Consider the following 13,333-nt stretch of genomic DNA (forward strand, 5'->3'; position numbering starts at 1 on the left):
ATTCTGGATTTTGAAAACATGTTTGTTGTTGTTGATTTGACCCAGGATGTAGGAAGGGAAGGCAGGTAGATAAGTGAGAGAAGTTAAATCAAATGATGCGTGGTGTGGAGAAAGGAGAGAGTGAGAGAGAGAAACTTATCACCCTGTCTCATAAGATTAGAACTTGGTGTCACCCAGTGAAAGAGATGGGGAGGAGATGGAGGACATACAAAAGGATGTTCCTTTTCCATGGGGTGGGGGCACAGGTACCCCACCCATTGTGCAAGATTAGCATAGCCATCGTTCTCTACACTGGGGATCCATCGTCCCAACCACAACCTCTTCCATCTGGGCCCCACTAATGCCATTCCCTGACTTCCCGCAGCACCCTGATGATCCAGCGGATCACCTCGGCGGACGAGGCCATCTACCAGTGCATCGCTCAGAACAGTGCCGGCACCAACCAGGCTAGTGCCCGCCTCGCGGTGGCCCTGTCCAAGGAACTGCCCAGCTCCCCCGAGGGCGTCCGGGCCACTGCCCTCTCCACCACCTCCATCCAGGTGTCCTGGCTTGAACCCCCCATGGAGGTGACAGAGGCCATCATCGGCTACGTGCTTCACATCCGCAAGGCTGGAGGTGAGTGGATGGCCTGACCCCCTCGTGCCCGAAATCCCAAGCCCCCTTTAACCTCCCTGAGGCACCTCGTCGGCCAGGCTGGGACACAGGATGCTAGGCGGACTTCGGCCGGAGCCAGCAGGGCTCTTCCTGTGGTCCCGCCCAGAGCTGGCTCCAGGTTTTTGAGGGCCCCCATCCACCATTGCCCCCAGCTGCGCTTGCTCCTCCTCTTTCTCAGCATCGTTGCGTCTTGCTGGCCTGGCAGGCCGAGAGCTGGGCAGCCAGCAGGCTGCGGCACCTGCTGCTCCACCTTCCCAGCACCTCCGTTGTCTGAGCCAGAGCAAGAGGCAGGCGAACAAGCAGCTTGCAAGGGTGAGGCAAGTCCGGGGGGCTCTTGTCAGTGGGCCCCGGCAAGTGCCCCACCATGCCGACCCCTGACGCCAGCCCTGGTCCCACCCTAAGCCCAGCACCATTATTAACCTCACTTTCCCCCCGGACGGCCTGCAGAGTCCGACAGCCGGGAGCTCCAAGAGGCAGTCAGCAAAACAACCTTCCAGCACGTCTTCACCAACCTCGAGCCCTCCACGACGTACTCCATCTACCTGAAGGCCTATTCTCCGCTGGGCGCCAGTCAAGATTCCCAGCCCATCCTGGCCACCACACTGGGCAGCAGTGAGTTCGCCGCTGGAGAGCGTTTCCGTATTTTTGTGCGTGCGTGTGCATGGGGGTGTTTTCTCCCCTTGGGCTCAGCACGAACAAAGGAATCATACAGTTGGAAGGGTCCTGAGAGGTCATCTGGTCCACTCTCTGGTCAAGGCGGGATGCACCTTCAGCATCTCTGCCAGGTGGCTGTGCAGCCTCTGCCGAAACACCTCCAGTGGCGGAGAGTCCAGCACCTCCCAGGGCAGCCTGCTTCTTTGCTGAACAATTCTCACCGTTCGGACGTGTCTCCGCACGGTTAGCCAAACCTGTTCCCCATTTCCGGCCCTTGGCTCTCGTTCTCTGCTGCTCCAGATGGCAGTGGAAGTCTGCTCCATCTTCTGCATGGGGCCGATATGAGAGAGTACTTCTGCTCATACACAGAGAGCTTTCCTCTTGCCAAGCCAACAACCACAGCTGGCCCTTCCGGCTTCCGGAGCGTCCTGGTACACTTGAGATTGCTGGGCTTCTTCGTTTAGAAGATGCTCGTAGCCAGCTGTGCTATGACCACACTTGCTTTAACCATATCTGCACATGAGCCACGATTAAGGAACTCTGTGCCTGGGGCAGCTTCACCTGCTACTGTTGCGTTTCTGGGCACAATTCAAAGTCCTGGTTATGACCTATAAAGCCTTACAGCTTGCGACCATGTTACCCGAAGGGCTACCTTTCCCCTGTGATGGGGCATTGAACCTTTCAGCACATTTTGGAAAAGTTCGGGGGGGGGGGGAGGTATTCCAGTGATGGGCAGGACCAAAGGACTAAAATACTAGCCCATTTTTGCCTAAGGCTCTCATTGCCAGTCATTAAGCCTTAGGAGAGGCATTTCAACCTTTCAGAATGGGGGGAAAGTTGCACAAAAGCCAGGAAACTGCCAAACTATCAGCGGTTGGGGAAAAGGAGTGTGGCCATCTGGGGAACCAGGCCCCTGCACCCGAGGTTCTGCTCCCCTGTGGTATGAGCCTGCCTGAGTCTTGACGTCTTCCAGAGACGCCTTCCTCTCAGTCCCACCAATGTCTGAGCTGTGTTTGGTGGGGACAAGAGACAGGGCCTACTTAGTAGCTGCGCCAAGCTTTGAAACTCCCTTCCTAGGGAAACCCACCTGGCCCTATCTCTGATTCCCTACTGCTGTCAGGTGAAAAGTTGTGTTTTTTTTTAGCTTAAGCCTTTGGCCTGCTGAGTTGACTCCGTTTTTCTTTTTCTCAACATATTCTAATGCAGTCACTCTTTCCTGTTTTATCAGGAACTGGTTTTATCAACTCTTTTTCTATCTCGATTCTTATAGATTTAAAAAAACTCGCCCATTTTGTTGCTGCTGTTATCATCATCGTTATTGGTTGCCACCTTCTATGTAGAAATGCGGGACACAAATGGAAATGAATCAACGAACATGTCAGGGATGAGGAGGGAGAATCCTGTGGTGTGCCAAATTAGGCTGCAGGCATGGGCTGCATCATTTCAGAATGCTCCCTGTATAAATAAGAACAGCAACAAAACCCCGCACTTAGTAAACTAAGAGATCAGGGAGGAAGATTCTAAGGCAGCATTCCCTCTGCTGCGCTAGATTTTCTTTTAACGTGCAGGAAAACGGGGGGGAAAAAAGCTACTTTCATCTGCAGTCTGAAGCGGTACAGTCACTTCTACCAGATTGGGACTCTACCACTTAATTCTGCTGTATGCATACACTCAGCTTTAACCACCGCATGGTGGCGAGAGACAGGCCCTCGAGTGCCCGGCTATAGTGCAGAGGCAGATGCTGCCCGTGTCATTCACCCATCCTCATCTCCTCAGTCCCTGCAGCACTGGGCTTTTTCACCAAGATCCTGAACACCAGCACCGTCCATGTCTTTTGGGAACTGCCCGCCCGGCCTGGCCGGATCGAAGGCTTCAAACTTTATCTCCGGAAGCTGCCCAGTGCCCACTACGAGGGACCACAGCTATTGCCCGGCGTGGCCAACTCCTTCACGTACAGTGACCTGGGTGAGTCTTCCATCTGCCCGTGCAGGAGGGCCTGTGTAGCTCAATGGCAGGATGTCTGCTCAGCGTGCAGAAGGTAGCAAGGTCAATTCCTGGTCTCTCCAGTTAAACCAGAGGCCCAAGGAGTGCGTCACCATGTGGCTAATCCCCCAGAGGCTGCATGCCACAAATGGGAGCCCACCACCGCTGCAAAAACTGGGTGGGTGAGGATGAAGCCACCCCACTCTCTAAAAATAAAGGAGGTGTGACCATTCCTCTCTCTCTTTCTCTCTCTCTCTCTCTCAGCCATACACACACAAACTCTCACATGCTCTCTCAACACATACTCAACTTTCCTTCTCCCTCTCTCATGCTCATTTGCCCTCCTCCATGCCCCCCCGCCCCGTCCCTGAATCCAGGTGGCTTTGCTCAACAAACCCTCCACCCATCGCTTCAAACTGCAAGTGTAGGATCACGTGTTTCACACACACACACACACACACACACACACACACCCCTGCAATGTGGGTGTGTCAAACCAGATCTTACAATCTGAAAAACAGCCAAGTTACAATATTTCTCCCAAGGAGCTGGTTTGACTGTTTGCAAAGAGTTTAGGGGAGTGTTTGAAAAATGGTGACCCCCTCCCCTCCACTGAAGTGGTACAGTCTGCTGTGCCACCTCAAGACTCTACCACCTCATCTGACTGCATGGGCACACTATGTGATAATCCCAGGAGCTGAAACAAAGGCAAGAGCATACTAAGAGAATATCAGTGCTGCTCTAAACCCCTTCATCTCCTGGCCTTTCCCCCTTCTCTGCTGTTTCCCGAGACTCCTGACAGACGCCTTGCTAGCCCTCAGGTGACCAGCAATGCTGCCACCTAGTGCAGGCTTCCAGAAAGCTGACGGTCAATCTGCTTCCCCCCACACTCCCCAGAGCCATCCGCCATGTATGAGATCAAGCTCCAGGCTTTCAATGGGAACGGCGACGGGAACAGCAGCGTGAGATTTGTCTCGCTCAAGGAGAACTCCGAGAGGCTGGGTAAGGTTAAGAACAAGCACAGCCCCGCCCCACCCCAACAGGCCCGGGCCCTTCAGACACATCCCGATATATCCTTCTTCACATCACACACAATTAACACATGGAATTAGCAGCTGCAAGATGTGGCGACAGCCGGGGGATGAGATATATTCAGGGAGAAGGAGAGATCTATGAATGGCCGTCGGCCATGGGCGCTGTACGGAACCTCCATGTTCAGAGACAGTCTACCTCAGAGGGGGGCAGAAACAGCAGTGGACAGCTATTGCCTTCAAGGTTTGCTTGCAGGCATCACGGTTCAAACCCGATTACTGGACTAGTTGAGCTTTGGCCTGACCCAGCAAGACTCTTCTGACATTCTTAGGTTCTGCCCCTGCTCCCTGGGGGATCTCTACGTTTTCAGAAAGTTTCCCAGCATTTCATGGCAAGCATCCGAGAGAGAGGCAGGAATCACCCCTTGATGCTCCCTGCTTGTCCCCCCATCCATTTGACCTCCCCTCACCACATGCACACGAACGCTACTGCGCTTCACCCCACAGATGCCAACTCGGTGTGCCAGTGCGGGCAGGATGGAGAAAATTCCCTAGCTGGCATTGTGGTGGGCATCCACATCGGCATGGCGTGCATTATATTCTGCATCCTCTTCCTTATGTTCGGCTACCGCAAGAGGTGAGTACTTAGTGCACAGTTTTGCTTCGACCCCCCTGTATTCCTGGTGGCACCTGGGGCAGCAACCTCATGGCCCAGAAATCTCCATACAGCCTCGTGTCTCTTCTCCACCATGTCCTACCGCCCATCCCGCCTGCAGAGAGACAACAAGTCAGAACAGGGACCCTTGCTTCCTGTGCCCGCCCCCAAAACTGCCACTGGGGAAGATCAACCCAGGTAGCGGGCTCTACCTCTGCGTCTCCGTGGGGCAGTGCCTGATTAGCCTGGGATTGGTCACTGCCCAATGGCTGTGTTCACCTGGAGCCAGGAAGTGCTGATACAGAAATCGAATCTCCACATCCAAGATCCTAGCTGCTAAGAGGCACACACCAGGAAAGGGCCCTGGAATGAGTGAGTGTGTGTGTGTCACGCACACACATCTCTCTGCCGACATCCCTTACTTCACCTGAGCGGTTCACAATTGCCTGTCTTTTCTAAGTCTTTTCCCAGGATTCCATGCAAAGCTTCCTAGAGTTACTTCCTACATCCCGCTTGCTTCTCAGATTTTTCATGTCCCCTTTGCAAGCAATGGACTGGATTTTCCCAGAATTCCTCGCACTGCCAAGAATATACACAGGGTTGCGGTCACGTTGGGAATTAAAACATGACAAAAAATACTAGGCTTCCTGGGTGCCATTAAAAAATGCTTCAAAGAAATAGGGCAGGCTCACCCCAGCCTCTCTTCCTGCTTTCCCTACAGCCTGTTCTGTAAGAAAGGAATTCAAGAAAGCTGGACTGTTCCGCAGGGAACAGAGCCAGTCCAAACCACCTCCCGGGATCTTCCCAGAACCCAGCGCAAGCCAGAGGGTGAGGCAAACCCCTCAGAGATGGTGGAACTGGTCACACAGGTGAGGATGTCTCTTGTGTGTGTCCGGAGGCGCACGGGGGGGGGGGGGTATCTGTGCCCAGTTTGAACTCAGGAGCTGTCCTGCATGGAACTGAGGCGTTTGGGATGACAAGGGGTGCAGGGTCCTACTGATCACATCAGTGAACATGTAAATGGTGACCAAAGTTGTCACAAACCACAGGGTGTGGGTGTGGGGAATTCTCTCCTCACATCAGCCCAGTTTGGGACTGGGGAACGTGGAAAAAATTGACACAACGAAGAATCTTGTGGTGCTTTTCAGATAAACCAATTTACTATGGCAGAAGTGTTTATGGGTCAGAACACATGTCACATGCATGGTATATAACCAGTTGGCACATATTCTCTTGTGTGTGCGTGTGTATATATGCACATGGACGCACATGCACACACACATAAGGGGGGAAACCGCAAACAGCGGGGCCCCAAAGGCCATGAAACACCAGAATTAGTCTGTGACATTTCTACAGAAAGCTTAAACATATGCAAGGTAACATGGCAGCCATCCACAACAGCAGTCACTGGTGATCATGCAAGCTTCCTAGCTTTGCTGTGCTAATTAGCACCTGTGGTGGAGTGAAAACCTTGGTCCTGACTGAGTGCTAAGCAAATACAATGCAACTTACTTACAATACATTTATTGAGTCTCTACAGTGCCACAAGATGCTTATGTTGCTGCTGTTCTGCAACAGACTACCACAGCTATCCCCTGGGAAACATAGAAGTATTTTGCAATATCCACCCCCACCCAGCCATATACTTTCTGAGGGGCGGGTTGGGGGAATGGTCAAAAGAACAGTATGAGGCTGGTTATGTTCAGCCTGGAGAAAAGAAGGTTGAAGGGACACATGGTAGCAGTCTTCAAATATCTGTCTGAAGGGCCATCATGCCTCAAGAGGGAGCGGACGTGTTCTCTGTTGCTCCAGACTAGAACCAAATGGGTGGCAATAGCAGGGAAGCAGATTGTGGCTTAACATTAGGAGAAACGTCCTCTAACTGTGAGAGCTGTTTGAGAGTGGCACAGACTGCCTTGGGAGGTGGCAGGCTCTCTCCTTCGCTGGGGGTATTTAAGCAGAGGTCAGATGGCCATCTGTCGGGATGCTAGAGTTGCAAAATTCCTGCATCAAGCTGGGGCTTGGACTGGAGGACCTCTAAGATCCCTCTAAAATTCTATGACTATTTATGATAGAAAAGCTGGTGCTATAGGGGCAGTGGAGACAGGCGACAGGGGTCAAGAGGTGGCAGGGTTTGTATGGACCATCGGGTTCACCTTACTTTCTTTCTCCCCACAGAACGCCCCCACTTCAGAGGGACTCACCAGCCATGACACTCCCCATTTTGAAGTGACCATCGAGCGCTGCCCACCTTCCCAGCCCAGCGGTTAAACCGATGCCCGGTGGGGGCGCGGAGTAATGAGAGGCCCAATTCGGAGCCACGGTGGCAGCGCCACAGAGGTTTGGCCTCCCCTTGCCCCACTGCCCACCACCGTCCAGGAGTCCAACCGTAAACCTCCAAAGAATCTACCTCACCTCCGCCGGACCCCCAGCGCGTCTGGCCCAGTCGCCACCCAAGCCTGACCCCCCACCCCCAATTGTCCTGGATTATCTATTTTTGATACAAATGCCAAAACTACCTCAACCTGCCAGCCACTCTGGTGGCCAAATAGGTCCCCCCTCCTCACAATATAGGGGGAGGGACAATGCCAGAGAAGGGAATTCGGGAGCCAGTTTTCCAGGGCACCTGGAAGATTCCTGGAGCCTGAGGCAGCCATCTCGAGAGAAAGACAGGAAGCGGGAGAAACGGGAGAAGCGGGCTTCTCGCCTCTCACTCTTGTGACTGCCTCAGAGCTGCGGTGGAAGCCGACTCCCCCACCTCCAAATCCTGCCGGAGCCAAATGCCTGTGAAGGATTGGGGCTTTGGGGGGGCGGGGGAGGTTGAGGCTCCAAAATGAGTCCCCAGTGAGTAACATCCTCCACGGGGGGTGGGTGAGGACTGTCCCCTTCCGACACCCCTACCCACGGTGCCTGGGCACTTGGCACCAGCATACCAAATATCGCCAAACCAAAAACGGGAGCAGCAGCGTACCCCCCAACCCCCTCCCCTATGAATGTCCCCCACAGTGACCCCCTGGCCCCCTCTTTCCTCTGTCACAAGGGGGCAGGGGGGTGCTTCGCCCACCCCCCCACGTCCCTTTTCTGTAGCTTCTCTCGCTGCTTCCTACAGAGTCTTTTTGAGAGATAATATCGCTATCCAAATATTTTTTAAGATGCTACACAACAGTTGCTGAACTGCTTTCCAAAGATGTAGAGCTTTAACCATGCGTGGACAGAACCTTAGCATTTTGAGTGTTCAGGAGCAGGAGAGGGATGACCACGGGCGCAGAGGCCAAGACTGGTCCATGCGAACGTCTGCAGCCCGCAGCCTCCGGGCTCTTCAGTTGTAAGGGCCACAATATTATTGAAGAACCAAAATAGCCCGCTCAGATTCTGCCTGCAGGGGACTCCCTCGACCCCCCCCCCCCGAGGGAGGACATCCAAGAGCCTGGTTGGACTCGAGACAGCCTACCTCCACATTATGCTCAATTCTGAACCTCATTTACCTCCAGTATGTCCCTTAGAACTAAAGAGCCTCAGGCCCTGGGGGTCATGACACTATGTTCACGTCAAGGGACTAGACATTGTTGCTATGCCAGGGTCTTTCCTCCTCCTCCTCTTCTTCCCCCTTCCTTTTCTTCCTGCCAAAGCTTCTCCCTGCTCTCTCTCCCCTTTCTCGGACACCAAAGCTGGCACGACAGGACAAGGCGAAGCATAGCTCCACTTGGGTCTCCTTCTAAAAAGAATCTTGAAAACAGACAGGGTTGACTTCGACCCAGAGGCTCAGACGCAACATCTGCTACTAAATGTCAGGCACTCACTTCGGAACCTTGATGCTGTGATGTGTAATGTGGCAACGAGCAAGTGTCTGAGCATGCACAGACAGCCTTCCCCTCACCTGCCCAAGCTTATCTAGAAGGGCTTCCACACTGTTGCACTCAGAGCCACTTAATCCCAATACTTCTCTCTCTCTCTCCCCCCCCCCGCCCGTTCCCTTTCTTTTTTGTTCAGCAAATTCCCAGCATGCCTCTGGCTGCTGGGAAGAGAAGGGTTCCTACGCTAAAAAGTAGAGCGGAGCAGAATTCGGAGGAGTCGTCATTTGTTTTCACTAAATGTGGCTCTCTTTGGCCAGGGAAGTAACACGGTGACCTTCATACAATAAGGTTGCCAATCAGCGCCTGATCGGTCGTCCGATCAATAAAATGATGTTCTGCCAGGTAACTGGTACCAGGCTCTCAAAAGCCAGTGAACTCTGTATTCTGCTCCATTTTGCCAGGATCACACTCATAAGCCACCAGGGTTTTCATGCTCTGGGCTCCCCAAATTCCAGCTTGGCTCCACGTGAGTCGCCAAGTGTGGCCCCGCCCAAGGGGATGTCATCCTTGACCTCAAAAGGGGACGACCCGTTCTGACGTGAGCAGAAGAGAATGACGGCCATCTGGATCAAACCTGACAGAAGTACCTTAAGCTTTGCTCGTGTGGACACAGCGACACCCTCTCCTGCCAGCTTTCCGCCTGTCCTTCTTTCTCTTCCTGCTTTTGCTTGTCAGCTGTTTCACAAAAGAAAAATCACAGCCATGCAGCCTGAGACATGGTGAGAAGATGTCATTCTGTTCTTCTCTGAGTGACCTCAAAACCCACCTCCTGTAGGATACTCCGTGTGCTTGCAGGGAAGAAACGTCAACCCAAAGTTTTGTGTACAAAAAAATGAGAGAGTACCATTAAGTAGATGTACCTTGAAGCTTTCTGTCCCCCTTTTCACCCTAGTTTCTTCTCTAGGAACCATAACCAAAATACCCCCTTTCCCCACCAAAAATATGAAAAAACAAACAAACACCTGAACCTTTTTCTTTTCGATTATTTTAGTGCTTTAGGAAAAATGTTTTCTCCTAGTTGACCAGAGCTGATCTTCTCCCACCTCCCTTTGATAGAAAGTGTCTCCCAAAGAGCAGAGGCACGCACAGTGGTTCTACGGTGAGGCTGGTGCTCAGTCAGGGCCGACAGCAAAGTGGAAACGTTCCAACATTGCCCACTCAAAAGGGCCCAACCAGAGTCCATTCCTCCAGGTTTGGGTTTTAAATATCCCCATCATTCCAAGAATAACCAAAGGTACGTTCAAAACCAATGGCTGTTGCTAACATTCAACGATGACCGTCGGTGGCCTGCTTCTGGCCGTGTGGGCAGAAAAGGGCTCTCTCCCGCACATATTTACTGTATGGCTTTAAGAAACCACGCAAATGATGCTACTTGTGTCCCTGTGGCTCAGCCAGTGGCCCCTGAAGCGGTACTCTCTAAATCTAGCCTTTGCTTTAGTTGAAATGGAAGGCCACAGAGCCATTTCCTGTGGCCAAACCCCACTTTTAGCGAATCCCCTTCAGTGTCTGACTGGTCCCAAAGGTGTCGTCGAAGCAGAATGTTGATCAAAATCTCCTTGTCCATGGATAATGCCAAACTACCCATGCACCCAACTCGCTGAGAAGTTTATTTCCACAAACAGAGTTGAAGGGCACCCCTCTGGGGCATGCTATTCCTACCTCAAAGAAGAACGCTCAGTCACTAAGCCGCACACAGCAGATGCCCCTAAAAAACATCCCACGGAGACATCTTACCAGCTTTTTCTGCTGATCTGCTCTCACAACGGTCTTAAACTCATTGCTTCTTGTCCAGTTGTCACCAGAGGCCATGCTGAACAAAAGATCCCCGCATCTTTTTTCCAATGCCTTCTAAAGTATTTGGGGAAATCCTTACTTCCCTCGGGGGTCACACACAGTACAGTCCCCTCAGATTTTCCTCATCAGTTTGGTCGGTTACAGTGTGAACTTTTGCATGTTTGCTCAGAAGTAAGTCTCACTGATTTCAGTGGAATTCTTACTGCTAGTAAATGTGCACAGGATCAGTATTTTTAAACATTTAGTGCCCTCACAATGTCCCACTTGGCCACCATCTTCCTTCTTCCATTGCCCGATCACTGTTTGACTTGTGAATCACTCACTATTTTCAGCCTAAACTTACCATACAGGAACAATAAACTCATCAGCAGTTTTCACTTCAAAGTTGCGTTAAACTAAACAGCTGCAAAGCTTTGATGAATTCCCCATTACTCTGACAAATTTGCGTGACATCTGCTCAGACATGAGAGGCCTTCTCCTGCTCCAAAGACCATGACGTTTCCCGTAGTCTTAAGTCAGCACAACAAATGACAATTTCTTATAGAACAACAGAAAACACACAGGCAGGGCCACAGTGAGTTATTAAGTGCACTAAAATTCCCAGTTAAAGCCCTCGCTGTTGTTCTTGTTTTTATCTCTCTGGCCATACACACGATGGCCAAACAGATCTGTTACGGTCATTTTCCAAGTATTTTAGCTTTCACGCCAAACCATCTGTATGCCCCAGCCGTGGGCTGCTAAGGTTTGGAGGTGCCGAGACGTCCAAACCTTAGCAGCCCACAGCCGGGCAGACACCATCTCCTGTAGACTTGTCCAAACCCCAGCATCTCGTTTTTGCACCTATTTCAAATGGGGAAGGGTTATTCTACTGGGGCACTAGGCTACTTTAAGACTGCAACAGCACCCCCTCCTGATGCAGCACAAGTATGCCCAGATATACACAAACGACGGCTCATGTCTGCATAGCTTTATGGACTCAAGGACTTGAAAGGTTGTCAGAGAGAGGAAGGCCAGGATCTCGTCTCGATCATCCCGGAGGGCAGGACACGGAACAACGGGCTCAAGTGACAGGAAGCCAGATTCCGGCTGAACATTGGGAAAAACCTCCTGACTGTTAGAGTGATACAATGGAACCAATGACCTAGGGAGGTGGGGGGCTCTCCCACACTGGAGGCATTCAAGACGAGGCTGGACAGCCACCAGTCAGGGATGCTCTGACTTGGATTCCTGCATTGAGCAGGGGGTTGGACTCGATGGCCTTGTAGGCCCCTTCCAACCTGACTAGTCTACAATTCTATGACCACAAAAGCCACAACGTCGTGCTTTCTGCAGCTTAAAGACTGGAGACAAAAACCACGATGACACTTCTCCCTCCAGTGGGGATTGCACATTCATGATAGATCAGGGGTGTAGAACCTCGTTTACCCTGAGGGCCATTTCAGAAGTCTGGGACGCTGCACTGCAGTGGTGGGTGGGATGGAAGGCAAAGGGGAAGGAGCCAAAGTCAAAACAGGAGGCGCCCAAATCACTGAAGTGCCAGCCTATTTCAGCTTGAAGCTCTTCCCGCCAGCAGCTCAGCCTTAGGAGAGGCATTTCAGCCTTTTAGAATGGGGGAAAGCTGCACACGGGCTGAGAACTCACCCAGTGATTGGTGGTTGGAGGAAAGTGGGCGTGGCCGGGGGAAGTGGGCGTGGGCTTCTGGGGAACCCCTGAGGGCTGAATTTGGCCCCCCGGCCTGAGTTTTTGCACCCCTGATATAGATGCACAATAGGACTTGTGGCAACATGCAACGGTGTGGGATGGTTCTGTTCAGGGTGCCTTTTTCGACGATACTCGATTCCATTCAGTGGAGGATGCTGGCTCCGATTTCAGTGGGGCTGTGACTCCACTCAGAGCTCTAAAGGAGCTATCCAAGGTGCTGAATCCAGTCCCCAAAACGGGTTCAGCACTTTCGACAGCTCTTTTTAGAGTTCTGGCTGAAACCCAGAGCCCCACTGAAATCGGAGCCGCCAGCTTCCACTGACTCCATTTCTGCACACACACCATTTCCTGGTTTTCCCCAACAGTCAGTAAACACTCCATGCCCACCGCATGGGGGGGGGCCCTGTGTGTCAGGATCCAGCCCTGTCCAGATCTGGAAACTTGGGACCCCTCGGAGGGAAAGGAGGAGCAGGATGGTACCCACCCACCACAGCAGATCCCTGCACCACGAACAAGCCAAGGAGCCTTTGGACCCAGACGGTCCAGTCGCAGAGCTGGAGGCCTCCATGCCGATTGCCTGGGTCTCTGCCGGGCTCTTGGGGTTCGCCTGCACCCCCCAACCTCAGAGGAGATGGTGAGCAAGGCAGGCGCTTCAGGGCCCAAGAATGAGCCACACGCGATTCTACTCGGGAAGAGGGGAAAGGCCATGCAAGCATGTGTCCGGATCAGGGCCTGGTCGAGAGCTAGGAAGGTGATCTCTGCAGCTCCTGTATAACCCCTCTGTCTGTGCTGTGGTGAAGCAGCAGCCCACCGGGAGCTCCAAACATTCCCTGAATGGGAGAAGCGGACAGGATTTTTTGGCCCGCTTACAGGTACATTACTTCCCCTCTTTGTACTTCTGCAAGCTTTAGGGCTTCCCATTTGTCTACCAATACTGACCTTGTTCCTGGAAGGTTCCATTTTGGCTACGCAAGTGTTGGCGCTCAGAGGGAACGAGGACACGAGAT

At 52.5% G+C, this 13,333-nt stretch overlaps 1 protein-coding gene across 1 annotated transcript in view; it reads left to right on the top strand.

Annotated features, from left to right (window-relative positions):
* Nucleotides 1-7,248, top strand: part of LOC146334573 (immunoglobulin superfamily DCC subclass member 3-like) — a 31,650-nt gene extending 24,402 nt beyond the window's left edge. The window contains exons 8-14 of the mRNA XM_084823451.1: nt 365-615; nt 1,102-1,266; nt 3,085-3,273; nt 4,189-4,293; nt 4,830-4,959; nt 5,699-5,846; nt 7,156-7,248. Of these exons, the coding sequence (XP_084679577.1) occupies nt 365-615; nt 1,102-1,266; nt 3,085-3,273; nt 4,189-4,293; nt 4,830-4,959; nt 5,699-5,846; nt 7,156-7,248 (1,081 nt within the window). The remainder of the gene's footprint in view (nt 1-364; nt 616-1,101; nt 1,267-3,084; nt 3,274-4,188; nt 4,294-4,829; nt 4,960-5,698; nt 5,847-7,155) is intronic.
* Nucleotides 7,249-13,333: the final 6,085 nt, after the last annotated feature.

Source organism: Heloderma suspectum, chromosome 17 (assembly GCF_057233095.1).
Source record: "Heloderma suspectum isolate Gila_16-S chromosome 17, 16-S_ref, whole genome shotgun sequence".
NCBI classification, from domain to species: domain Eukaryota; kingdom Metazoa; phylum Chordata; class Lepidosauria; order Squamata; family Helodermatidae; genus Heloderma; species Heloderma suspectum.